Source organism: Mauremys reevesii, linkage group 9, assembly GCF_016161935.1.
Source record: "Mauremys reevesii isolate NIE-2019 linkage group 9, ASM1616193v1, whole genome shotgun sequence".
In the NCBI taxonomy this organism is placed as follows: Eukaryota; Metazoa; Chordata; order Testudines; family Geoemydidae; genus Mauremys; species Mauremys reevesii.
This window is the reverse complement of record NC_052631.1, coordinates 48,500,145-48,527,965: the sequence shown is the minus strand read 5'-3', so window position 1 is coordinate 48,527,965 and position 27,821 is coordinate 48,500,145. Positions and strand designations below refer to the sequence as shown.

Genomic DNA, 27,821 nt, shown 5'->3' with positions numbered 1-27,821 from the left:
CCCTTAATACTGAATAGTTCTTTTCAAAAACTGCCTCTTTTACCAGATCTAGTCACCAGGGCAAAAGGAGGGAGAGGGAAATGAAGCTGTGTGTGCACAGAAGAATGTTGGGGGGCAAGGAAGAAAGAAAAACTGTGCAAAAGAAAAGGGCAGGATGGAATACTAGGCATGAGTGGGGGAGCATGTGAAGCACAGATGGGAGGGGAATACTGGGGTGTACACTCTGGCTGCTTTGTGCTGCTGAGATGATACAAAGCTGCTGTCAACTAATGCCAGAATGCTCTGGGTGCTTTGAACTGGTCCACAGCAGAATGAAGCAGCCTCGCTGTTCCAATGAAGCTCTGTATGTTCAAATTTTAGAAAAGATTGAAGGCTGATACTGCATATCTTCAAATCATTAGAAACTATTTGATGATAATTAAGGCTATGTTTTAGTCACAGGTATTTTTAGTAAAAGTCACGGACAGGTCATAAGCAGTAAACAAAAATTCACAGCCCATGACCTGCCCACGACTTTTACTATATACCCCTGACTAAGGCTGGTGATATAACTCAGGAAATCGATACTTCAGCAACGCGGAATATCGAGCTGAGCTACGCATCTGATATCGACCTATCCTCCGCCTCCCGCGTCCCCGGGTCCGGGGCTCTCCTCTCCGCCGCCGCCGCCGCCCGGGCGGTTCGAGGTCGATAGGAAGGAGTATCGAGCGTCGGGGATCGATATATCGCGTCTAGATGAGACGCGATATATCGATCCCTGAAAAATCGATCGCTACCCGCCGATACGGCGGGTAGTGTAGACGTAGCCTTAATCTTGCATGGGAGAGGACTGCCTGGGAGTGCCGTGGGCACTGGGGGACAGCAGCCCAGGTCCGGGGGGCAGGGGGCAGCACTTGGCCCAGGACCCCCCACTGGTGCTGGGGAGGAAGGTTGGCAGGCTCTCTACCTGGCTCCGCACCTCCCCCTCCCCAGCTGCAGCAGAGTTTGGGTGTGGGAGGGGACAGCGAGTTGGAGCACGGGATGGGGTGAGGTGGGCTTTGGGCGACACTTACCTAGCATGGCCAGACAGCTCTGCATGCTGCCTCCTCCCAGAGTGCTGGCTTCGCAGCTCCCATTGGCCAGAAACTGTGGCCAATGGGAGCTGCGCAGCAGTGCCTGCAGACAGAGGCAGCATGCAGAAATGCCTGGCCATGCCTCTGCCTAGGAGCTGAGCGAGGGGTATGTCACCGCTTCTGGGGAGCCCCCAAGGTAAACGTCACTCAGAGCCTGCCTCACCCCAGCCTATGCCCCAACTCCCTGCCCCCTCCCACACCCAAACTCTGCTGCAGGGGAGGCGGGGGTGTGGCCCAAGACTGCCCCAGCAGCGGCTGGTACGACTGGCTTAGGGGCTGTGAGCTGCCCCTGTGCCAGGCACACCGGCCACTGCAAAAGTCACGCGGGGTCACGTAATCCGTGACTTCCGTGACCTCCATGACAAGCTCACAGCCTTAATGATAATAAATGGAACCATTCTCTTTCGGTTTCTTTTTTTTACCATTTATGTAAGACTGTTTTTAAGGAAATTCCCAGACAAACAAATGCATTAAGATTAAGTTCAGGTTAAGTACATACTCTGCTAATTTAAAGTAAAAGCCTGTAAAGGGATGTTATAATTAGCCCAAAAATAGATGTTGTAAACTGGAAATTTGGAGAAAATTTTAATTTAAAATAAATCCAAACCTGTTAAGGAATGGGGCTACACAGTAAAGGCACCCAAACAATCTTAACTCTGCCCTGTAATGTGAGAGGGAAAATATTTTTAAAAATCTAGTGTCTTTATAAATCAATAATTTGAGATCACAGACACTAACCAAAGGAGCTGGCTGAAGGAGAAACTTTCAGCTGTAAAGAAAAACAGAAAAAACGTACAGTTGATCCTGAATATCTGTTTTCAAAAACAGCCCTTTGCCCAAGAGCTATACAGAATTTACACCTCTGCCAGTTTCTGTGCAGATCAGGCCTATGCTGAGACCATCAGGGACAAAAGAGAGGTTTGGCACGGGGGTGCTAAATTTCTTAATTAAAAAGGGTTCTTTCAACTCATACTAATAAATGGCTTATTTGTCAGTTCTCTGAAAATTCATTTGATGCCACAAAAGTAAATCCTGTAATTCTGGGGGAGGATACAGACATTGCAATTGTAACCCTTCTGCCAGTCAGAGTTGGCAGTAACAAGGACTGGGTTCAGTATCTAGGGGTTCCTTTTCAACAATACAACACAAAACCAGCTCGACAATTACACACCACCCCCTGGGTGCTTCTAAGAGGCAATACTTCTCCTCTCGCAAGCACAGAGTCTGAGTGTAGCAAAAAACTTCTAATAAAAGGAGGGAAATAACACAGCATTAATTTGGGGAAAAACCACGAACAGGGTTTATAAAAATAAACCATGAGTAAAAGACCCACCACCAAGGAAGTTGGGCAGTGTCCTCTTCCCATTCGATTCTTAAGTCCAGCAACCCAAAAGTCCCTTTAATGTACCCAGCCCTCCTCTGCACCCTACTCACAGTTGCTGTCCTTGGACAGTGCAGACCAGCATTCCAAGGTGCATCTGCAGAGTTCACCTCCCACCCGGGGGGGGCGGGGGGAGGGAGGGGAGGAGGCACCTTACTCGCTCTGCTGCTCGGGCACTCACTCGCCGCCCCTCTCTGCGGGGCTCTGCTCTGGCACTCTCTGCCAGCCGCTCACCAAGACATCTTCAGGGCCCCGCACTTAACACAGCTCTCAGTAATTTCAGCTGTTAGTGGGGGAGCCTCACTGCTGGTTCACATTGGGCAGTCTCTTGCATCAGACACTGTCCCAAAGCAGGGCTAATACTTAGACCTGGGTATGAGTGATTGCAGCTCTGTGGTATATAACAAGACTCTCAGTTGAGTCTAAATTAGCTCTTTTACGACACAGTGGAGAGAGGAAGGGTCAAATGGTGTCTGGAGTCCTTAGGCACGGCCCACATTACCAGTTACCAGTACCTGTCCCAACCCTTTCAACTCCCTGGGCTTTGGAACCCATGTCCCCTGCTTAGCAAGTGCCGTTGAGAGCAAGTCCCTCAATCAGGAAATGCCAAATACAGTTCTGCTGCCCTGGATGCACACAACAAGAACAACAATCCTTTATTATTCCTACCCCAATAACAAGGAGACTGGGAATCCAACACCAATCAAAGTGACCATTTGGGCAAGCAATCCCATCAAGCTGTGCACCTAGGCAGAGTGGGTGTGCCCATGCAAATAAGATCAGCTTCTGAAGTCTTCTTCCACAGCTCATCACTAGATGTCAGGGGAGAGCTCATTCAGACTCTGCTTACACACTTTTCACACACACAAAATTGAATCCTTGGTTTAAGTACAAAATTCCACTTAATATCTATTTCTGGTAGATTTCAGGAAGGCGAACAGTAGTGATTATTCTTTCTTCAAGTGCCATGATCACACATAATGATAGTAATATTTGGCTTTTCTGCAGTGTGTTTTGCATTTACACTCCTTCACAAACAGCAACTCATTCTCAGAACATCTCTATGCAGTTATCTCCACTTTACAGAAGGGAAACAGCAGCAGACAGGTTAAATAACTTGGTCAAGGCCCTCAATGGAATTGATGTAACTCTTGTGTCAGGTGGAGTCAGCAGCAACCAGAGCCAGGTTCAATATTGAGAGGTTCCCTTTCAAAATACAACACAGAACCAGCTCAAGCCCTGTGATAAATAAAGGTGTGTGGGGGGAGAGATAGCTCCCTTTGATGGACACCCAGCCAGCCAGTTAGCTGTAAAATCCCTCTTGGTGTAGCCGTTCTTTACTTGCTTTACCTGTTAAGGGTTAAAAAGTCCCCCAGCTAAAGAAAAAAAAGTGGGCACCTGACCAAAAGAGCCAATGGGAAGGCTAGAAGTTTTTAAAATGGGAAAAGAAACTTTCCCTTTGTCTGTTGTTCTCTGGGCTGCAGGGACATGGGCAGTAATTCTGTAACCAGCTTTAAGCCAGGTATGATTATAGATTATCAATTCATACCTCAAACCTACTTATCTGGAGCCTCAGAAATGTAAGTAGAATTAGAGAATGTCTAAAAAGACACAATTAGGGTTATGTCTTTTATTTCTTATTGGCTTGTGGACTCCTCTGTGCTAACCCTAGATGCTTTTGTTTGCTTGTAATCTTTAAGCTGAACCGCAAGAAAGCTATTTTGGGTGCTTGATTTTTGGAATTGCTCTTAAAATCTAGCAAAAGCCTAAGTTCCAGATGTATTTTCTTTTTTGTTGTTGTTTTTAATAAAATTTACCTTTTTTTAAGAACAGGATTGGATTTTTGGTGTCCTAAGAGGTTTGTGCATGTTGTTTGATTAGCTGGTAACCACAGCTAATTTCCTTTGTTTTCTTTCTCAGCTCTTCCCCGGAGGGTGGGTGAGTGTGCATGTGCGTGAAAGGGTTTGAGGGCACCCCACAGGGAGGAATTCCCAAGTACTCCTTCCTGGGTTCAAAGGGTTTGTTTGTTTGTTCCTGCATTTCGGTGGTGGCAGTGTTTACCAAGCCAAGGTCAGAGAAAAGCTGTAACCTTGGGAGTTTAATATCAGCCTGGAGTGGCAAGTATTAATTTTTAGAATCCTTGCGGGCCCCCACTTCTGCACTCGGAGTGACAGAGTGGGGATTCAGCCTTGACAAGCCCCCACCTAGTAACCTACGAAAATTACATGACCCGTGGGTGCCTGTAAGAGGCAATACTTCCCCTCTCACAAGCACAGAGTCTGAGTGTAGAAAAGAAAGTTAGTTAAAGGAGGGAAGTCACCTGACATTAATTAGGGAAAACGCCACTAGCAGGATTCATAAACATAAAACCATGAGCAAAACACCCACCCCAGAGTACGTTGGACAGTGTCTTTCGCCTCAGGTTCTTGAGTTCCACAACCAGAAGTTCCTTTACTGTGCTCCTCTCTGCTCCCTCACCATGCTTGTCCTTGGTCAGTGAAGACCCAGAATTTAGAGGTGCATCTGTGTGAGTTCACCTCCCACCCGAGAAGAAGAGAGAAAGCACCTTGCTTGATACACCATCCAAGCACTTGCTCTGGTGTTGACGCCTTGCCAACCGTCCGTTGCTCCGCTGGCTGCCCTGCCAGCTGCCCATCAGGTGTGCCACCTGACCCACCATCCGACTGTCCCACTGGCAACCATTCCACTCTGCTGCACACTGTCACCTTTTGCTACCACCTGCTTCTCTACTGTAACCTCTGCAGGTCAGTCTCTTGAGGTTCCACCCAGCTCTTAGTGGAGGAACTTCATTGCTGAAGCAAGCTGTTCAGAAACGCTGTCCAGAAAGAAGTGATTTCAGGTCTAGTGATCACTTAACAAAACAAAATACTCCTAATGGGGCCTTGATTAGCTCTATCTTTGAACAGTGGGGAGGGGGTAGGTTAAACCATGCTTAGGACTCAGGTAGAGCCCCACTTCCCAGCAGGGACACCTGTCCCCGCCCCCTCTTACCCTTCACAGGGATCTGGCATCCAAGGGCCAGCTAAGCACAGTTCAGTTGCCCTTTTCTCATACAGTATGGATAACATTTAATTACCCCTGCATTCAGCACTATAGTGATTTGTAACCCAACACCTGCCAAAGTTGATTACTTTGGCAATACAGTTCTGTCTGCTGGATACCAAGGCAGAGTGGGTGTGTTCAGGTAAATACAGTGTGGTCTTGAAGCCTTTTCCCCTCCTCAACTAGCTGTCAGGGGAGAACTCATTCAGATCCTGCTTACATCAGTATCAGGGCCTAGATTAAAATTCCCAGGTCCCGGCCCTGTGCTTACAGCCATTAGATTCAATGTCTCTTTAGTGATGGGAAGACATACACTAGTTCATTTTCAGATTACTGCTTCTGTCATATTTTCCCCTTCCTCTGGCTGAAGGGGAAAACACATTTTAAATTGAAATAACTCTTTAAAACACTAATGAAACAAAACAATGGGCTGTTATTAACATTTATCAAGTGCCAACAGGGAAGCTGTTGCAGAACTTTTTCATCAGTCAAGCACCAGTCTTTTCTAGAAAATTCAAAGTAGCTAGTGGCTGAACTTTCATCTACTTCACTTAATATTTCATTTAATGTGAAATATTGCTACATGAAAACCTATGTCAGACGATGCGGAATTCCTTCAACAGGTGGTATGGGCTTTCTCAACAACACATAGATAGTAGTCTTTGGAGTTTCTCTCTCCAACTTACTGAGGCAAGAAAACAATTACAAAGCTTACTTGACTTGCAACATTGAGGCTCTAACATCCTCTCTAAAACAGCCTGCGCCCTTCATAGAGGGTAAAGTGAAGAAGTATCAACCTTTGAAGTATTACCAGTGCACTTGTGAAAACATGTTCACAAGTATGGCAGTTTAATAAAGAAGCTGAAATCAGACAACCCTCAGTAAACAGCCACCTTTCCCAAGCTGTTCTGAAAGCATAGTTCATATGCTATGTAGAGTCCACAATTCACAATTCTTGGGGGTTTGACTTAGCCTAGCACAGTAGAGCCTTGATCCCTAAATGGGGGTCCCTTGGGTGCTACCATAATACAGATAACCAACTGAGCAACAACAAATTTCACCTTCAACCTTCCTGGCTGTGGTTTTTCCCAGGGTTCCTTTGTGAGCTCAGAGAGCCATTCCCACCGCCTTTATGAGCAGATGGGACATCATCACATGCCTCAAGAAGGCAGCAAGCATTTCCCAGCAGGCTCAAAACCTTCAAAAAGGATGAAGGGACTTTCAGGTGCACATTGGGGAGGTATGTACCAGACTGGCAGAGAGCCATGTCCAGGACATGCTTTGTTGTCTTCTCTCTGTGCAACCCTTTCAGCTCCCCAGGACCCACATGGCATTTCCAGAATCTCCTTTTCTGCAGCCATGAGCCTGCCTGATTCTCCTAGGTTCCCTCAGGAGAAACCCAGTTTCACTGCACAAAAATGGGCCTGGGCAATGAGTCAGCCCCTGATTTCCCACTCACAGGGGAGCTATCACCCGGAAGTCCTCTTTGCATAGGCAAAGGCACTCAAATCCCACCAAGTTTCCTGCAGCCATAGTTAGGCACATCCCAAATCCACTAGGCTGGCCACTATTTTCCCTTCTATTTGTATGAGCATAGTAACCACCTCCTGTCCTTAAGAAGAACCCCAGAACCCCATGGTGCTGGCAACATATCTTCCCTCATTATCATATAGGTTAAAGGAACAGAGTTGCAGTGCATGACCCAGCAAAGAACAGGACACCAGTGAGACTGAGAGGCAAGATATTTTTACTTCGTCCTAAGTGGCACACAGTAGAGCCCTGCAGCAGGACCAGGATCCCACAGGACCCGCTGCCATAATAGCAGGAGCAGGATTAAAAATAATCCCACGCAGGGATCTAGCATACAGGATCTGGTCCAAGAGGTGAATACAGCTGAACTGCTCTGTAATAGCGACCATAAGGTAATTACATTAAACATCCTCATCGGGGGAAATACCAAACAAAAATTATACTGTGGTGGGGTTAACTACACAAAACTGAGGAGGCTAGTTAAATTGAAATTAAAAGGAACAGTCACAAGGGTGAAAAGCCTGTAAGTGTCATGAAAACTATTAAAAACCACCATAGAAGAGGCTCAAACTATATGTATGCCGCAAAAATAATAATAAAAATAGTAAGAGGACCAAAAAATTGCCACTATGGCTAAACAGCAAAGTAAAAGAGGTGGTTAGAGATGAAGAGGCATTCTTTAAAAATTGGAAGTCAAATCCTACTGAGGAAAATAGAAACGAGCATAAACTCTGGCAAATAAAGTATAAAACTATAATTAGGCAGGCCAAAAGAGAATTCAAAGAACAACTAGCAAAAATCACAAAAACTAATAGCAAAAATTGTTTTAATCACATCAGATGCAGGAAGCCTACTAAATAATCAGTGGGGCCACAGCTTCACTACGCGTTGGGTAAAGAAGTACTTTCTTACGTTTGTTTTAAACATGATGCTTATTAAATTTCGTTGGGTGATCCCTGGTTCTGTGTGTTATGTGAAGAGATAAATAACACTTCCTTATTAACTTTCTCTACACCATTCATGATTTTATAAACCTATATCATATACCGCATTCATCATCTCTTTTCTAAACTGAACAGTCCTAATCATCTTGATCTCTCCTCATATGGAAGCTATTCCATGCCCCTAATAATTTTTGTTGGGCTTCTCTCTAATTTTTCCAATTCTAATGTATCTTTTTTGAGATGGGACAACCAGAACTGCCTGCAATATTCAAACTGTGAATATATCATGGATTTATATAGTGGCATTATGGTACTTTCTGTCTTTTCTATCCCTTTCCTAATGGTCTCTAACATTCTTAGCTTTCTGAACTCTCCACAATGACTCCAAGGTCTCTTTCTTGAGTGGTAACAGCTAATTTAGACTCCATCATTTTGTATGTATCATCAGGATTATTTCCTAATATGCACTACTTTCAATTTATCAACATTGAATTTCATCTGCCATTTTCCTGCCCAGTCACTTAATTTGGTGAGATCCCTTTGTAACTCATTGCAGTCAGCTTTGGACTTATCTTGAGTACATTTGTATTGTTTGTAAACTTTGACACCTCACTGTTAAACCCTTTTTTCAGATCATTTATGAGTATGTTCAACAGCACTGGTCCCAGAACAGATCCTTGGAAGACCCCACTATTTACCTCTCTCCATTCTGAAAACTGACCATTTATTCCTACTCTTTGTTTCCTGTCTTTTAACCAGTTACTGATGCATGAGAGGACCTTCCATCTTATTCTATGACTGCTTACTTAGCTTAAGAGCCTTTGGTTGAGGAACCTAGTCAAAGGCTTTTGGGAAGTCCAAATATGCTATATCCACTGGATCACTCTTGTTGACATAATTGTTGACCCCTTCAATTAATTCTAATAGACTGGTGAGGCATGATTTCCCTTTACAAAAGCTACGTTGACTCTTCCCCAACAAATCATGTTAATCATATAATCATTAAATGTCAGAGTTGGAAGGGACCTCAGGAGGTCATCTAGTCTAACCCCCTGCTCAAAGCAGGACCAATCTCCAGACAGATTTTTGCCTCAGATCCCTAAATGGCCCCTTCAAGGATTGAACTTAATACCCTGGATTTAGCAGGCCAATGCTCAAACCACTGAGCTATCTGTCCCCGCCAATCTATGTGTCTGATAATTCTATTCTTTACTGTAGTTTTAATCAATTTGCCTGGTACTGAAGTTTACCAGCCTGTAATTGCCAGGATCCCCTCTGGAGCCTTTTGAAAAAAAATCAGTGTACATTAGCTACCCCCCAGTCAGGTAGTACAAAGGCTGATTTAAGTGATAGGTTACATACCACAGTTAGTAGAGATACAACCCGATATCCATTTCAAAGCCTTTGAGCAGAAATAGTAGCCCCATAGATGAAGGATGGTAGGAATCTTGGTCAGCAGGTGGACACACAGTTGAAGCGGATAAGGGTACCAAGCGTGCCTTGGACAAGTACGTTCTACAAGGATAATTCTGGCCTTCCCCTGCCTGATCTTGTTCACTGTTCTTCGAACTGTGGGCTTTGGAGAAAAGGGATAGAACAGACTCTTCTTCTGCAGTAGAAGGAAGGCATCTCCAAGGGAGCGGTGACCCAGGCTCCCACTGAACAGAAGAGCGGGGGTCTTGCTGTTCTCAGAGGTGGCAAAAAGATTAATCTCTGGCAGTCCCCATTTCTGGAATATGTTTTGGAGGACCTGAAGGTCAGTCATGGAGGAAGTGTTTGCTGAGTGCATTGGCAGTGGTGTTCCAGATGCCTGGGAAGTAGACTGCTGAACTCTGGATGTGGGGGGCTATACACCAGTTCCAGAGTTTTATTGCTTTGGTGCACGAGGGAGATCTTGCTCCCCCATGATTGTTGATGTAAAACATGCAGGATGTCATCCATCATGAATCTGATCTTGTCCCTGATGAGAGGCAGGAAATAGAGGCAAGCATTCCTTATTGCCCTGAGCTCCAATAGGTTGAATGTGGAGACTGGTTTCATGAGCTGTCCATCTGACCTGAACTGTCAGGGTGTTGAAGTGGGCTCTCCACCCTAACAGGGATGCGGCGGTTGTTAGAGTCACTGATGGGGTTGGGTGACAGAAAGGGATACCTACATAGACATGGAATTGCTCCTTCCACCAGTTTAGAGAGTTCTTTATGTGCAAGGGGACTGCCACCTACCTGTCCAAGGTATCCCTGGTCAGAGAATAGGCACTTTTCAACCAACCTTGGAAACAGAAAAGGTGTAGCCTTGCATGACTGGTCACAAAAGTGCAAGCTGCCATATGGCCAAGAAGTTGAAGACAGTTCCTTATTGTGGTCCAAGGGCTTCCCTGAATTGTTCCTACCAGTCCTGACAGGGTCACAAATATGTCTAAAGGGACATCTGCTCTGGGTGTCAGTGTGTCCAAACACAGAGTTATAAACCATATCCTTTGTACCAGTCCAAGCATGGATTTCTTTACATTCATCTGTATGTCCAACTCTTGGAAGAGAGCTAGGGTCTTCAGTGTTGATAACACTGTCTCAAAAAGGAACAGCCAAACTGTGGGAAGACAGGAATAACTTCCTCCAGAAGAACAGGAGTACTTGTGGCACCTTAGAGACTAACAAATTTATTTGAGCATAAGCTTTCGTGGGCTACAGCCCACTTCTTCAGATGCATAGAATGGAACATATTGTAAGGAGATATATATACATACAGAACATGAAAAGGTGGAAGTAGCCATACCAACTCTAAGAGGGCTAATTAATTAAGATGAGCTATCATCAGCAGGAGAAAAAAACACTTTTGGAGTGATAATCAAGATGGCCATTTCAGACAGTTGACAAGAGATGTGAGTATACTTAACATGGGGAAATAGATTCAATCTGTGTAATGACTCAGCCATTCCCAGTCTCTATTCAAGCCTAAGTTAATGGTTTCTAGTTTGCATATTAATTCAAGTTCAGCAGTTTCTCGTTGGAGTCTGTTTTTGAAGCTTTTCTGTTGCAAAATTGCCACCTTTAAGCCTGTTAGTGAGTGACCAGAGAGGTTGAAGTGTTCTCCTACTGGTTTTTGAATGTTATGATTCCTGATGTCAGATCTGTGTCCATTTATTCTTTTGCGTAGAGACTGTTTGGCCAATGTACATGGCAGAGGGGCATTGCTGGCACATAGATTCACATGATGGCATATATCACATTAGTAGATGTGCGGGTGAACGAGCCCCTGATGGCGTGGCTGATGTGATTAGGTCTTATGATGGTGTCACTTGAATAGATATGTGGACAGAGTTGGCATCGGGCTTTGTTGCAAGGATAGGTTCCTGGGTTAGTGTTTTTGTTGTGTGGTTGCTGGTGAGTATTTGCTTCAGGTTTGGGGGGGGCGGTCTGTAAGCAAGGACTGGTCTGTCTCCCAAGATCTGAGTGTGAGGGATCATCTTTCAGGATAGGTTGTAGATCTCTGATGATGTACTGGAGAGGTTTTAGTTGGGGGCTGAAGGTGACGGCTAGTTATTTTCTGTTAACATTCTGTTATTTTCTTTGTTGGGCCTGTCCTGTAGTATATGACTTCTGGGTACTCTTCTGGCTCTGTCAATCTGTTTTTTTTTTCACTTCAGCAGGCGGGTATTGTAGTTTTAAGAATGCTTGATAGAGATCTTGTAGGTGTTTGTCTCTGTCTGAGGGATTGGAGCAAATGTGGTTGTATCTTAGAGCTTGGCTGTAGACAGAGGATCATGTGATGTGTTCTGGATGGAAGCTGGAGGCATGTAGGTAAGTATAGTGGTCAATAGGTTTCCGGTATAGGGTGGTGTTTATGTGACCATCGCTTATTAGCACAGTAGTGTCAAGGAAATGGACCGCTTGTGTGGATTGGTCTAGGCTGAGGTTGATGGTGGGATGGAAATTGTTTAAATCATGGTGGAATTCCTCAAAGGCTTCTTTTCCATGGGTCCAGATGATGAAGATGTCATCAATGTAGCGCGAGTAGGGGCTTTAGGGGACGAGAGCTGAGGAAGCGTTGTTCTAAGTCAGCAATAAAAATGTTAGCATACTGTGGGGCCATGCGGGTACCCATAACAGTGCCACTGACTTGAAGGTATATATTGTCCCCAAATGTGAAATAGTTGTGGGTGAGGACAAAGTCACAAAGTTCAGCCACCAGGTTTGCTGTGACATTATTGGGGATACTGTTTCTGATAGCTTGTAGACCATCTTTGTGTGGAATATTGGTGTAGAGGGCTTCTACACCTATAGTGGCCAGGATGGTGTTTTCTGGAAGATCACTGATGGATTGTAGTTTCCTGAGGAAGTCAGTGGTGTCTCAAAGATAGCTGGGAGTGCTGGTAGCGTAGGGCCTGAGGAGAGAGTCCACATAGCCAGACAATCCTGCTGTTAGGGTGCCAATGCCTGAGATGATGGGGCATTCAGGATTTCCAGAATTATGGATCTTGGGTAGCAAATAGAATACCCCTGGTCGGGGTTCTAAGTATATGTCTGTACAGATCTGTTCCTGTGCCTTTTCAGGGAGTTTATTGAGCAGTGGGATCAGAGGATAATGGCCTATAGAAGGTGGAGTTAGAGAGCTGCCTAGCAGCCTCTTGTTCATATTCCAATTTATTCATGACGACGACAGCACCTCCTTTATTAGCATTTTTTATTATGTTGTCAGAGTTGTTCCTAAGACTGTTGATGGCATTGTGTTCAGCAGGGCTGATGTTATGGCTCATCTTAATTAATTAGCCTCAGAGGTGGTATGGCTACTTCCACTTTTTCATGTTCTGTATGTATACATATCTCCTTACTATATGTTCCATTCTATGCATCTGAAGAAGTGGGCTGCAGCCCACGAAAGCTTATGCTCAAATAAATGTGTTAGTCTCTAAGGTGCCACAAGTACTAATGTTCTTTTTGCATATACAGACTAACACGGTTCCTACTCTGATTCCGCCAGAAGGTAAGCTGCCACTACTGCTAGAACCTTTGAAAACACCCTTTGGGCCAATATAGGCCAAAGGAAAGCACTCGGTACTGGAAATGATCTTGGCCTATGGTGAACTAGGTATTTACTGTGTGATGCATGTATAGTGTTATAGAAATAGTAGTCATGTAGACTGAGGGATGAAAACCAATCCCTTTCCTCTAGTGAAGGAATTATAGTTGCTAGAGTCACCATCCTGAACTTTTGAGTCTTCACAAACTTGTTCAGCTGTCTTAGATCTAAAAATCAGCTTCCAACTTTCATCCTCCTTTGGCACTAGGAAGTATTTTGAGTTGAACCCCATCTCTGCAAGAGGAAGAAACCAGTCCTATTGCTCTTACAAGGAGGAGAGAGTCCACCTCTTGTCTTAGTAGAAGCTTGTGAGAGGAGTCCTTGAAGAGAGACAAGGGTGGAAGGGAGGGAGTGAAACTGGATGGTATAGTCTGATGTTATGACCTCTAAGACCCATTGGTCCATAGTGACCTGCTCTCAAGCCTGGTGGAAATGGACAAGGTGGTCCCCAAAGGGAGGGAGATGGGCTAACGGATGCAACTGTAAAGTCAGATGAGTGGGAGGATTCAAAGCCTCAACCAACCTATCAAAACTGCTGTTTAGATTATGCCTGGGTGGTCATGGAGGGCAGTTGAGTGGCTCTCTTCCTCTGAAACTTGTCTCTATTTCCAGGGGTTTCTGCATGTCTGTGGTACTCCAAGAACCGAGCATGGTGTGATCTCTGGGCAGTCTGTGACCTGCTGAAACATTTCTTGTTCATAGATGCATAAATGCCCAAGGAACGCAAGGTAGCCCTGGAGTTATTCAGGGCGTGAAGGGAGTCATTCATCGTCTCTGAGAAAAGCTTAGACTAAAGGGGAGGTCCTCTACAGTGTTCTGAATCCCTCAGAAACTCTGAAAATTGAAGCCAAGATGCCCAGAGCACAGCTACCGCCATGGATCTGGAAGCAGTGTCCACAGCAGCTAGGGATGCCTGGAGAGATGTTCTGGCCAATAGCTGACCCTCCACAAATATGGACTGGAATTGCTTCCTGCAGTTGTGTGGCTGCTGTTCCATAAAAGCCACGAGCTGCTTGTAATTAGGGCTAGTCTACACTCGAAGCACATCATCAGTGCAGCCATGCCACTGTAGCGCGTCTGGTGAAGATGTTCTATGTGGATGGGAGAAAGCTCTCTCGTTGGCATAATAAATCCACCTCCATGAGAGGTGGTAGCTATGTCGGCAGGCATATAGCACTGTCCATACCAGTGCTTAGGTCAATGAAACATGTCGCTCGGGGATTGGGGGGTGGCTTATTCACAGACTTAAGATATGGGGAAGTAAGTGGTAGTGTAGACCTGACCTCAGTAGTGTATATTTGGCTATGACAGCCTGATCGTGATCTGGAATTGCACAGTTCTGAACTAGTAACATTTTCGTCCAAAGACATTCAGTTGCTTTTGGTCCTTGTTGTAGGGGGTAGTTCTCAAAATGTCCTGCCTACTCTGTTCATTCACGACTATGGAGTTAGGTGGGGGATAGGAAAATAAAAAGTCAGACTCCTTAAGGAGCATGTAACACTTATTTGTCCTTTTGCATATTGGTGGAACAGTAGCTGGCATCTACCGTACCGTCTTAGCTGGATCCAGGAGAGACTCATTAATAGGTAGCACCACTCAGGAGGGTGTTGCCGACTGCAAAATATCTAGCAACTTGTGCTGCAGATCTCTGACCTCCTCCAGAGGGATCTGTAGGATGTCAGGTAGCCTTCCAGTGAGGTTCTGAAACTGCCTGAAGTCGTTGGCCATGGAAGGTGGTGGAGAAATAACTGCTTCATCCGGTGATGATGAAATGGGAGTCTCAGAGATTACTTCCTCATATGCCCTAGCCTCCTGCTCTTGAAATGTCTCCTCCTGTCATGGATGGGTAGAAGGAGAATGTGAAATCCTGGTCTCTTTGAGGGATGGTACTGGTGTTCTGTTAAATTGTTGTCAATAGGCAGCCCACAGGTCCCAATATGGCCACTGTGGGGTCCATAAGGAAGCAGGGGTGGCATACAAGGTTGGTTCAACCATCCTTGATGACCTGCAAGGTCCTCCCAGCACAAAGGCGGATTCCTAAAGGGGTATGTAGGAGAACACCTCAGAAATAGAGGAGACTGATTAACAGTCCTCTTACTCCACATGGGGGCAGCCAATGATGTTGGAGGAGAGTCCTGTGACATGGAATGGCTACTCAGAGAATGAGGTTTCAGTACCAAAAGATGCTTTGTACCTGGTAACAGGGACTCTGGCTCTTCCAACAATGAGATGTCCCTCAAGTACTGGAACTCCTACAGTGCCGAAAGGACACTGGTACCAATGTCATAGCTGAGATCGCCATAGCTGGAGTCAATGGTACCAGTGATGGTGGGCACACTGCAAGCATTGTAGATGTCAGGCTTCAATGCTTGCTCGGTACCGAGGATACCACTTGTACAGGCAACTTGAAAAAATATGCTGTTTTTAAAATCACAGTATCTTAAATACATGCAATCAAAAGTGAGCTTCAATAAAGAACACAAACTACTGTAAGAATTATACATTTAAACAATGCTTGCAATTTAATCTGTATGTATGTGTTTTTTTATATATAATTAGGTGATGTTTGCAGGAATTAGAGACTTAATAGCAAAGGTTCTGAAACTCATCAAAGAGGTAGCGTGGAGATCGCTTGTGCTGGCATGGTTTTACCTTTGCTGTTTTACTTTGCATTGGTTTGTTTTTCAAAAGTAATTCATTCTACCGAGGTGTCATAGCATGGGGATTATTGATCACGTTCCCCTCGTGTTGTCCAAAAATCCTGTTCCTCAATGTCATTCAGATCACATTGCCCACATCTTTTAAGCCTGCAACAATTCCCATTACCCTGATCATCAAGGTCAAAACGTCTTATTCACATGTTCAGGGACCTTGCTCATTTGCAACTTGATCTGTATCCGTGACTCAGTCTGCCAGGGCATTCCCTCACCTTTGACTGATCCACAAATGTCAAAATGTCATCAGCCTCAACACCAATGATTGAATTCTGGGGGGAAAAGTAGGGGCTGACCATAATGAATGGAGTCCTTAATGAATGTGGATGGCCCCTGGAGGCAGCAGGACTGAGGTGCCAGAGTATCCCCTGGAGACTCCTGTACTAGCACCTTGGTGCTGCAAAGCCAAATTCAGCTGCAGCAAGACTGCCTTCTCTGCCCCTAACTTTCTGCCCCAATGCCTTCCCTACCCCTAAACTGCTCCCTTTTCAATAACCTGTTAACTGCCCCTTTCTGACCCTCCTCCTCTCCCTGCCTGTCCTTACTGCATAACCCCCCACCTTCTGCCCCTGCCTCTCCTATCTCTAACACCCCCATCTCCGCTACCCATTACCCACCACCTTCTGCCCTGCCTGCTCCCCACACGTAACTCCCACTTCTGCACCTACCACAGCATCCCTTCTACCCATGACTACTAGTTCTCTATCCAGTTTCCCCCTTGTAGATGCCAGGTCCCTTCTCCTCTCAATTCAACAGGTCTCCAACCTCCCCTCTGGCCCCAGCTCACCCAATTTCTAACCCCCTTTCCCTTCTCTTCCCGTCAGCCCTGTTGCTGGAGGAGTGGTGGGAACTGATCTCTGTCAAGCAGCTGGCCAAGTCACCAGACAGCACCTATCACTTCTTGCCGGGGTGAAGGGGCTTCTCTGGAGTGGGGTGTCAGAGCCTGGGATACATCAGTGAAGTACCAAGTCTGGACAGGAGGACCAGTTGTGATTGTGGATTCTTCCCTTGCTGCACTCCAGCTCCCCCTACCATGTGGTGGCAGCACCTTCTGCTGTTGTTCTCCCAGTAGCTCCTGACCCTACTGCTGGCCACATAGGAAGAAGGGGTGCAAATCACCCTTCCTGCCCCAAGCCTTTGAATAAATCAAAAGCTGGATAACCCTAAAAATAATGAGACCCAGCCCCCTCCTCCCCCTGCAATTCAAGCTCTGTTCAACATCTCCCTTCATTTCTTTCTCCTAATCCCAAACATTCTTTTCCCCACACTGTCCCTCCAGTGTGGAACATATTCTCAATATCCATTTATCAAGCCGCCATCCTTACCTCATTTTAATCCCGCCTAAAACTCACTTTTGCCACATCAGCTACAAGGTGAAAAAACACTCCGAAGTTGTTTATACACAACATAATTTCATGACGTGCAAATGCCCAAACTGCATCTATGCATATCAACTTACTACTTCATCTACCCTATTTGTTTCTCTCCCTCTTGGTGCCTGTCTACAATTAGATAAATGTAAGACCATTGGGGCAGGAACCATTTTACTTTATGTTTCTTTAAACATACTTTTGAAGAATACATGAAGCATACTGTTGTTACTGTAAAAATAATAAACTGAAAGTCTAGCTAAACTAGATGCACTTGCATATATATATATACACACACACACACACACATATATACACACACACACACAAATATGTCCAGTTGCAAGCGCATCTATTTTAGCTAGACTTTGTTTATTATTTATAAATTCAGTTTATATATAGTAGTTTGGTGCATGGAAAACATTTTAATGTGCGTATTCCTTGACAAAGGATTCTCACTCTTGTATTCAAATGGTATGGATGTGAACACCACATTAATTTTGTATCAGATGAACTGCACCTTTCCAAGAGAAATATTACACATCCTGGAAAAGGATAGACAAGTTACTGATCCAATTTCTGAAAGCCAGTTTTTGATCTTTCAATTTGTCAGCATACTCCCAGCTAAGCAGCAGCTTACATCAGAAATATCTTTGAGGATAGTGGTCCTTCACCAGCTACATTTTGTTGCTGATGCAGTTCTAAAATTAGAGAATTTGAAGAAAGTTTGCAAGAGTAATGCATTACTTCAAAAACTCTGAGGAGAAAGAGAAAGAGCACACACATACCAAATGCAGGGTAGTCCCAAGTGGTCTTATTTACACTAGCAAAGACTTCAAGGTTTCCCACTACTGAACCACTCCATGGGGGCAGTGCCACTTGTAATAGCAACTGTGGTACTCACTAGTGTAGATAGGCAAAAAACAACCAGCATGAAGGTAAAGACCATTTAAGCTACTATTTAGGTTGCTTTAAATGGTCATAGAAAGACAGGACGAATGCAATTATTTCACTGCAGTTCTCTCCTCCAAACTCATAATCCTTTTCCACTACTTAATTTACTCCTCAACATACAGGGGAGGCAGAAAATGAAAAGAAACAAAAGCTAATTTTAAATTATGAAGAAACAAATAATTTTCTTCTGAAAACTAAAAAGCATTCAGACATGCCACACGGATGCCCTCAGCAGTTACAAAATAGAATTAGAAAACTAACATTTATTAAACAATTTACATTTTAATACACATTTCAAGAACGTGGTAGCATAAAAGGAAACTTGTTTTTAAAACAACCTGAATTTACCATTTAGCAATATTACATTAATGATCAGGGGTCTCCTATCAATGGTTCCAAAAAACACTTCACCTAAATCTCCAACAACTGGAACCTCACTTAATGCAACAGTAAAAAATAAATAATTCCAAACTACTCCTACATTGAGGAATGTGTACTGAAGTATATAGTTTAGAGTACAAATAAATGTACTAACAACAATCTCAGCAAAACTTAACAGCTTTGCGGAAGTGTTCAGAAGCTACTACCCATGTTGCTCAAACTCCACTAAAATCTGTTTGTCACTTGATTACTTTACTTACATGTAGTGGAATAATAAACACAGATTTACATGAGTAGGTCAAAGTCAAACCACCAAAGTAGAAAATGGTAGGAGCCTCTTGGTCAACACACAAAATCACATACAAATTTAACTAAATATGTTTTAATAGGACATCATTAAGCCTCATGAGGGCTAAAAACAGGGAATTCAGGTACTTGGATTGGCAAATAAAGACAAGAATACTAAGAAGCATTTTCCACCATTTACTCTCGTTATCAAAAATATTTTTCAACTCTTCTTGCAAAACAAAAACAAAATAGTACAGACTGGACACATACATCACATTTTTCTTCCTATGGCTTTAACACCCCACCCTACCCCACAAAAAAGACGGGGGGAAATACAAAACAAAACGAAAAAAATTATCTGACCACGTTCACAAAAAATGACACCATAGTACACTACAAAAACAAAAAGGTGGTGTCATCTGATTTGTGTCCAAAAAGTTTTTGCTTATTTCTTAGACAGGTAACCATCATTGTACATGCTTTGTGCACAATCAAAATATATCCAACATTATGTCATAATTCACTGGAGATTTCATTTAATTAATAAAAATATGGCTGCCATAAAATGGAATTTGAAAAATTTGAGCACTGTTTCTCTTTAGACATGCTGTTATAATAGTAACTGTCTTTTAAATTAGAAGGATAATGCTTTGTATACTAGTCAGACCATCTTTTATTTGTGCTGTGCCATTTAAAGATGAGATATCGCTGCATCGTGAGGAAGTCTGACTTCTTTAGAATGGCATTAAAAAAATCTTAAAACTGCTGTAATGTTGTGCAAAATGCAAAAAGCCTTCGTTGAACTATTTCCTTATTTTCAGAGATTAACTGGAAATCAACCAGTTGGGCATACTGAATGTAGACGAGTGAGCTGAACACTTGGTGGAATAAGCTGTCTAGCATACTTTATCTAATGAGTACTGAAAATAACTTGATCCTGTTTACCCATCAGTTCTCTTTCCTGACTGAGGGGAAGCAAGTAACAATGGGCTATTTTCCTAGAGTAAATAGATCCCAAGTACATGACAATACAGTGTTAACCTCATTTATATCTTTAAGTGAAGAAAAGAGAAACCAATGGTGGGTAAAGGCTGTATAAACTAGGATGTATTGGGGGGCACCAATGGACAAAGATTTTAACCCAGCCCAGATTTAATTTTTATATTTGTAACCTATGGTCAAATTCTTCTCAGACACCACATGCAGCAACTCCCACTGAAATCAATGGGTTTACATATGTGGTATTTGGCCTTTCTTTGTTTATTAGTTGTTTCCCCTCTCATGATGAAGTGAACAGCAACATGCCAAAGATGAATGAAGTTAGTGCCACAGGGCATAAAATATACCATTCACACAGCCACCTGCAGGCTTTTTAGAAAAAGTGAAGGAAGCGATTACACAGAGACTTGAGCAGGATCTGGAGGGACAGCCACTTTACAACTGACTCCAGTTGATTGCCCAGTTACTTCTAAGCCAATTCCAATGAGGGACAACTTCTCTTTCCATGAAATTACTAATTTGTACTGTTCCATGCTCTAGATAACCAACGCTCATGATCAAAAAAGATGTGTCATTCAAAGACTGCAGACCTCAGTTAATACTGTACTTTCAACAGGAATGGGATGTGATTTGCTAGCAACACTGACTCACTATGGCAGTGTATTTGGCAGTTACTTTCATACATCATGAACTTGCACAACTTTGATGGACTGACTAGATACCACTTCCTTACATTTAATCGGAAACTTTAATTGAGCACAAAGCATTAACTGGCACAATGAGGTTAATATGTTTCTTTCCAAAGGTCATCTTGTATTAAAACCATTTACATCAGGATCTGATCTCAAACTATGAGGTGCTGTGAGATCTAAAGACATAGTTTTAGGGTAACTCCTCCATTATCTGCAAACTATTTCCCAGACACTAACACACGTAACATAGCAATGAAAAACACTTGATACAAGTGATCTATAGGCAGGAGCTTCGGCAAGTTAAACAGAACCATAGCTGCCTTAAAACTGTAGCAGTTCCCCTAGTAAGGGCAGGGAAAAGACAAAAAAAAAAAAAGATTTAACAGTCATATCTCATGTCTATAGCTTCATCCAAACTTTTATCATCGTGTGTACTGGCAGCTAAAAATGTAGTTACTGGTGACCCTGTCACATTAATTACACTGGTGCTTGTGCTGGCACTGCGCACAATGCTTGTCACATTAATGCCCAAAGTAAGCCTAGTCTGTTCCAAGGCCTTTTCTGGCACTGCAAATGCTTCCAGCTTCTTCTCCCCATTAGCCATATATGAGTTTTGGCAGCCACGGCATATACAGTCTAAGCAGGCTTTACGGTTAGAGTAGCAAGGGCAGCGTTGGCCACGGCATGTAAGAACACTTGGATTTTGGGTGGCGCGACCACATTTACACCCTTTCTTTTCTTGTGGCTTTTTGTATGCAGTTTTTGTCGGACTTCCTGGCATAACATTACTGCTAGCAACCTTTTCCTTTGCTTTGTCTTTTGTTTTCAGTATTCCTGGTTTGGCTTTCGGGTGAGATTTCTTGGGGGCATGTTCTAGATTCTTTTTCATGCTTTTATTAGGCAGGAGTACAGTTTTACTTATTTTGGGAGTAGTGCCTCCATTGGGTACAGTTGCTACAGGCTGCAAAGACATTTTATTTTCCTGTTTCACTGTTACTGGAGCTGATGCTCCCAATGTTGGGCCACAGATGATGCTGGAAATGGGTAGTGGCTGAACCTTTTCGCTGTCACTTTCTGATCGAGATCGCTTTCGGTTTAACTTAACTACCTTAGGTGTTGCTGCTGTACATGAGATCCCATGAGGAGAAGCACCTGTGGACATGAAAACATTATGGCTAAGAGGTGGGGGAGAAAGCTGCAGGAAAGGACCATTGGATATGGTGGCTTCCAAGCTGGGCTGCAAATCAGAACCACAGACTTCAGTGCTTGAAACAGTTTCTAAGCTTCGGAGAACTTCCTCAACACTAAGCAATAGCGAGCCAGGTTTTATATCTTCGTTGAAACTGCAGATGTCAAGGCCTGATGTACACAAGTCACTAGTAGAAACTGTGTCACACACAGGCTGAAGACTGCTAGCGATATCCTCAGTTTTTATGTACTCTCCAGTACTACACACATCAATTGTATTTGCATGTTCAGGGGAAGGAATATTTACTCCAAGTTTATCCACTGAAAGCCCATTACAATTGGGCAACCCATTGATAACAGAACCTCTAATATCAATATTATGTGTGCTTTCAGGTATGGAAGAAAAACTAGCTTGAGGATCATTAATATGTTCTGAGGTTGAAGGTAATGGAGAATGTGTCAAACACAAAGGCATGGCTGCATCAGAAATGTTTTCTGTATCTTCATGGTGTGGCGATCCATCTTTGAGAAAAGCCAAAAGATCTGCAGAACAGTCAACTGCTTGTATTATGTCTCGTGCCAATGGAGTCTGTGTTATGTATTCACACAGTTTTTTGTAGCAGTTTACTAGAATGCTCAACTGTTTATTTTCTTCAAACTGTTCATAGTCTTTGCACCAACTACATGATGGTTTCATCATCATCTTTTTGCCTTTACAAGTTTTGCAGACATAATGCTGACACGTGGAGTTGGTGGGAGCAATAGGATCCTGTAGCAAATTTCCTAAGAGGAAAAAGAAAAGAAGGTTATTAGAGCACACCAAGTGGCATAGGCTTTCATGGTAACCTAAGAGGGACTTCCTGATTTACAGCAGTATGAATTGCCTGTATAGTGTTCAGTGATGAACAAGGTCATGAGAAAAATCATAGGTGTGCAAACAGTATGAACTGTGAGATTTTAGACTCATTACAATTGCTGTACCCACAGTTTTAAAATAATGTTGTGTTTAGAAGTTTTCCAAATTGCAGAGAAAAATTTCAACATAATCTGATCTGCTGATGCCCATTAACCCAGCCTTTAGAAAATACGGTGTCAAGCAAAACAATATCAGCATTGCCCCTTAAACACCACATTCATCTCAATATGGTGACCACTATGTAATGTCCCTAATGCACTAACCAAGAGAGCTACATCTGTACAAAGTGGGAAGAGTTAAAGCAGAAATTGAAAATCAAAGATTAAAATTCCGGAAGTCAAAATGGAAACAGTACAGAGGAAAGTAGCACTGAGAGACAGATGAAAACAAGAAGGGGGTATAAGGAAGATAATTTGTTGTGGAAGAGTCAACATAGTTTTTGTAAAGGGAAATCATGCCTCACCAATCTACTAGAATTTTTTAAGGGGGGTCAACTAGAATGTGGACAAGAGGGATCCAGTTGATACAGTGTACTTAGATTTTCAGAAAGCCTTTGACAAGGTCCATCACCAAAGGCTCTTAAGCAAAGTAAGCTGTCATGGGATAAAAGGGAAGGTCCTCTCATGGATCAGAAACTGGTTAAAAGATAGGAAACAAAGAGTAGGAATAAATGGTCCGTTTTCAGAATGGAGAGATATAAATAGTGGCGTCCCCCGGGGTCTGTACTGGGACCACTATAATTCAACATATTCATAAATGATCTGAAAAAATGGATAAACTCTAAGATGGCAAAATTTGCGGATGATACAAAACTACTCAAGAACTAGGGGTCACCAAATGAAAATTAATAGGCCGCAGGTTTAAAACAAACAAAAGGAAGTATTTCTTCACACAACACACAGTCAACCTGTGGACGTCTTTGCCAGAGGATGTTGTGAAGGCCAAATCTATAACAGAGTTCAAAAAAGAACTAGATAAATTAATGGAAGATAGGTCCATCAATGGCTAGTACCCAGGATGGGCAGGGATGGTGTCCCTAGCCTCTGTTTGTCAGAAGCTGGGGATGGGCAACAGGGATGGCTCACTCAATGATTACCTGTTCTGTTCATTCCCTCTGGGGCACATGGCATTGGCCACTGTTGGAAGACAGGATACTGGGCTAGATGGACCTTTGATCTGACCCAGTATGGCCATTCTTATGTTAAGTGCCACTTCTACAGGTACTCCTAGGCAAAGTTCCCAGGCTTTGGTGTGCTGGGGTGCTCACACACGAATGGAATACATGTCTGCAACGACTCAAAGAAGAACAGGAAGAGTTCAGAGAAGAACCACAAGGACCCAGACTGGAAAATATTGCATTTTGAATTTGTCTAGCTTCAACTGATCTTGTTATGTTTCTGTCGGCTAGATTATAGAGCCCTCTACTATCAAGATATCTTCTCCCTGCGTAGATACTAGAAGATAAAATACAAGTTATTTATTGCCTTTCAACCGTTTCTCAGCATACCCCTAGCTATATGGGGGATCCTATGTTCATGGAAAGCTTCCCTCATAGAGGCTGTCCCTCAGTTTCTGGATGACAACTTCCTTTTTAAAAGGAAGCTTGAAACTGATTCCCACCCCACCCCCACTTCTTAAACTCTCAGTCGCTCTCTCTTCTGGCATAACAACTCATGATTATTCAGAGTTGGAGTAAATTCTAGCCACGATGTCTCTGTCTCCCCATTAACTCTAATGATCCATCATTTTATTTTTCTGAGCTGGACAATATATGGGTACTTTAAGTTGGGGTTGTATAAACAACTGGTTTGGAAGGTGCCCCTCCCTATCTGACTGCTTCACCACTCTACTGTGAGATACAGCTGAAGCTGCCCCGTAGATTATGAGCATAGCTTTCTATATACACAAATACATAAATTAATAACTATAGTTTGTAAACATCTCATAATGACCATCAAGTTCAGAACATCAGAAGCTTGCAGAAAAAGACCTTACTCAACATAGTTTTATAGTACAATACAGTACGCAATCAGTCAAACCAACTGCTCGTTTTTAGTGTATTAAATTTCTGATTTCCCTTTGAGGTGTCTGCAGCCTGACTGTCACAGATAATACTTCATGAACCCCAAGTACTGCATCAATACGAAGTCAATCTCAGTTGGCGTCTGGACTTCAAGTGTTGTTACTGATCAGACAGACAAATTACCCTATAGGTAAATAAATGAACTGCACACTTGTGCTGGTAAGCTAAGCCTCCAAACAAGCTCTTTTGGAAAACATAGCATCAATATTCACTGAAAATACACAAATCTGACCTAAATGTCCCCATGGATGCCTCCACAAAATTACCAGAATTGAAAAATTCCTACACCTTCAGACAATGTCAAAAGAGTTGAGCATTCCTCTCCTCTTAAGGAGGCAACATGGTCCTTGAAAGTAACTTTTTATGAAATGACAAAACTTCTATTCACCCAGAGGTCACCCTCCCAGTAGGGAAGAGAGAACTGTGGCAACATTGCCATCCAGTTATGTTGGGATTCCTGGAAACCTCTTTAGCAGAAGACGGAAGTTCTTAACATAGTTCCTGTTGTCTCTTCTCTCAGTGAAAGAAAGGAGATACTGGTATTGCAACAATCTTCTATTCCCAATTCCTTGTTCCACTCTGGCTAAGCTAGTGAAGAAAGCTTTAAACTACATTCAACGGGGTCAGGAGACAAAAACTCACAGGTAAGTCAAAAACATGGAAATGTGGGTGAAGGGTCTGAATCTAAAGGAAGCATGCGGCAATTATAGCAAGGACAAAGGAGAAACAAGAGGGAACAGTGTGGAAATCAAATAAGTATCTTAGATGTCTGTATACTAATGCAAGAAGTATGAGGAATAAATAGGAAGAGCTATAAATACTAGTAAATAATCACAACTATGACATAGCTGGCATCACAGAGACTTGGCGGGATAATAGACTGGAATATTGCTACAGAAGGGAACATCTTGCTGAGGAAGGATAGGCAGGGAGGGGGAAAAGGAGAGGTGTTTGTGACGGGTTCCCCCCAGAAGAGACCCTGCCTTTAGCTACCAGGTGGCAGGAGCTGGCCTCCTGCACACCCACTCCTAGAAGCATACAGTTTTCCACTGCTGCAGAGGAATTAAAGAGACACTCTCCCATTCCTCCAGCAGTTCCTGAGACTTTGCTCTTAACCTCTGGGGTTCCAGCATAAAATTTCTCCTTGACATCCTGAGCTACACAGAAGAAATCATTCCCCAGCAACAAAGCAGTCGGGTTATCATTTACCACAGCCACAGCCAATACAGCTTTCAAATCCTCAGTTTCTATATGCACGTTAGCCAAAGGCACAAGGATTTTGTAACCTCCCACTAATAAAAGCTCTGCTATCTGCCCTGGCAGTAAGTAACTTTCCTGCACAACATTCCTCCTAACCCTGTGTCTTTCCACCCCAGGTGTTCTCTGCCATTAATCCTGACAGCCTTTATGTGCTTGATGTTTGGCTGGACAGAGGCTACTTTTAACAAACCCTGTATGGTAAGTGGCAATTGCCTGAAGTGCCTCTGTGCTCAGGGTAGCAGCATTTCCATGAGTTGTTTGTGGCTTGTTCCCACCCAGCACAGGGAATTTATTCCTCAGGTGCTCAGTGGAAGTACAGTGATCGCACCTTCTGGGCTCCTCTGTTTTTACAGGAGATTTGAAACGAGGACTAGAGGAACGGATTTGGGGAGGAGAGCACCCAGACTCCCCTTCACCCTCCTTCTTCCCAAGAGTAAAACAGGAACTCTGCTTCAGGTGTAATCTGAAACAGTTTTAAATATATTTCCATGAATTTACCATAATCTGAAGCATCTCTAATTGGCATCTTATTGAATATATCCGGAGCTCTCCCAGACAACTTTGCAACCAAAGTGGGCATATTTTGGTCCTCAGCAATCTCATGAAGTACACACAGCCTCTTGAAGGTGATACAATATTCAGCAATATCCCGTTTCATTGTATGCAGGACATAACCATTCCCCCATTTGTGGATTTTTGGAGAGGTGGGACTCATTGGTGTGGGGGTGGGTGGGGGGCGTGTTCTGGTTCTCTATCAACTCCAGTTGGTGCTTCCCCTCTTTTTCCTCCATGGCTAATTTCTGGATCTCTATTTCTTTGTCAGCCTCTATCTGTTTCAGTTCCAAAACACTCTGGTGTGCAGCTTTTTGCTTAGCATCCTCTGCTTCTATGGCTCTTCAGTGTGCAGCTTCTTGTCTGTCTCAATTTCCAGCTGTTTTTATTACATAAGTCTCATGTATTCTTTTTCCCTCTATTCTGCCTGCAATCTGCACTGCTCCATCTTCTTACTAGTTTCATTCACTCATTTTCCTGCCTTTCTGTCCCTACTTCCCTTTCCCGAAATAAGAAAACAGAAAATAAACTGGTAACTTCTGACTGATCTCCAGCCACCACACTTAAATCTCACTTAAAATTGCCACCAGTGTATGAAGTGCAAATCTCACTCAGAACAAGCAGCTGTGCATATGATCCTGTACGACTACACCACTGTGATGGGTTTCCCCTGGGGTGCCACTTGGAACTGGGGTACCACTGAGCTCCCTAGCCCACCAGCTTGGGTTCCCGCTCACGCTGTACTGTTGTTACAAGCTGCAAAGCCCTCCAGCCTGCACTTTCACCAGCATTCATACAGGTAGGGATACACCCAGCTCAGCTACACACAGGCTCTCTAACCACCAGCTTCCTAGCCTGGGACCCCAGAGCAGTACCGTCCTGCCGTGGCCAAATCTGGCCAGTATATGGGTATAATGCCTGGTCTGCCTCGCCCTCAATGTGAAGAGAGCAATGCACACTTGTGGTAACCAAGCAGAGATTTCCCCCAAGCACTCCAGTCAAAGCTCACTGGTTTAGATTAAAACAAAACCAAGTTAACTACAAAAGGTAGATTTTAAGTGATCATAAGTGATAGCAAACAGATTAAAGCAGATTACTTAGCAAATAAACAAAAATTTAACCTAATCTTAATATACTAGATAGATTGGATATAAATAGCAGATTCTCACCCTAACTGATGGTACAGGCAGACTTGTAGATTGTTAAGGCACAAGCTACAGTTGGCTTTGCAGCTTGGAATCCCCAGGTGTTTCATACACAGGTTAGAAATTCCTTTAGCCTGGGTCCAGCACTTCCCCCAGTTCTGTATTTGTTCCTC

General features: G+C 43.5%; 1 protein-coding gene and 1 long non-coding RNA gene across 10 annotated transcripts in view; one reads left to right on the top strand and one right to left on the bottom strand.

Moving 5' to 3' along the window:
* The window catches only part of MSL2 (MSL complex subunit 2), a 100,469-nt gene that overhangs the window by 42,288 nt on the left and 30,360 nt on the right, over window positions 1-27,821 (bottom strand). For 3 of the 8 annotated variants that reach the window (XM_039489861.1, XM_039489862.1, XM_039489863.1), the window contains one exon: window positions 18,996-22,475. The exons of the other annotated variants lie outside the window; for them this stretch is intronic. In XM_039489861.1, the coding sequence (XP_039345795.1) occupies window positions 20,884-22,475 (1,592 nt within the window). In that variant the 3' untranslated portion in view covers window positions 18,996-20,883. Of the gene's footprint in view, window positions 1-18,995; window positions 22,476-27,821 lie in introns of those variants that run through there. 8 annotated transcript variants of the gene reach the window in all.
* Window positions 6,681-26,454, top strand: LOC120372616. Of its 2 annotated transcripts, XR_005585075.1 has the most exons (6): window positions 6,681-6,796; window positions 7,230-7,478; window positions 24,693-24,821; window positions 25,212-25,335; window positions 26,068-26,149; window positions 26,305-26,454. It is a non-coding gene; the product is annotated as an uncharacterized LOC120372616 (long non-coding RNA). The 2 variants fall into 2 exon arrangements; XR_005585076.1 differs by lacking the exon at window positions 24,693-24,821.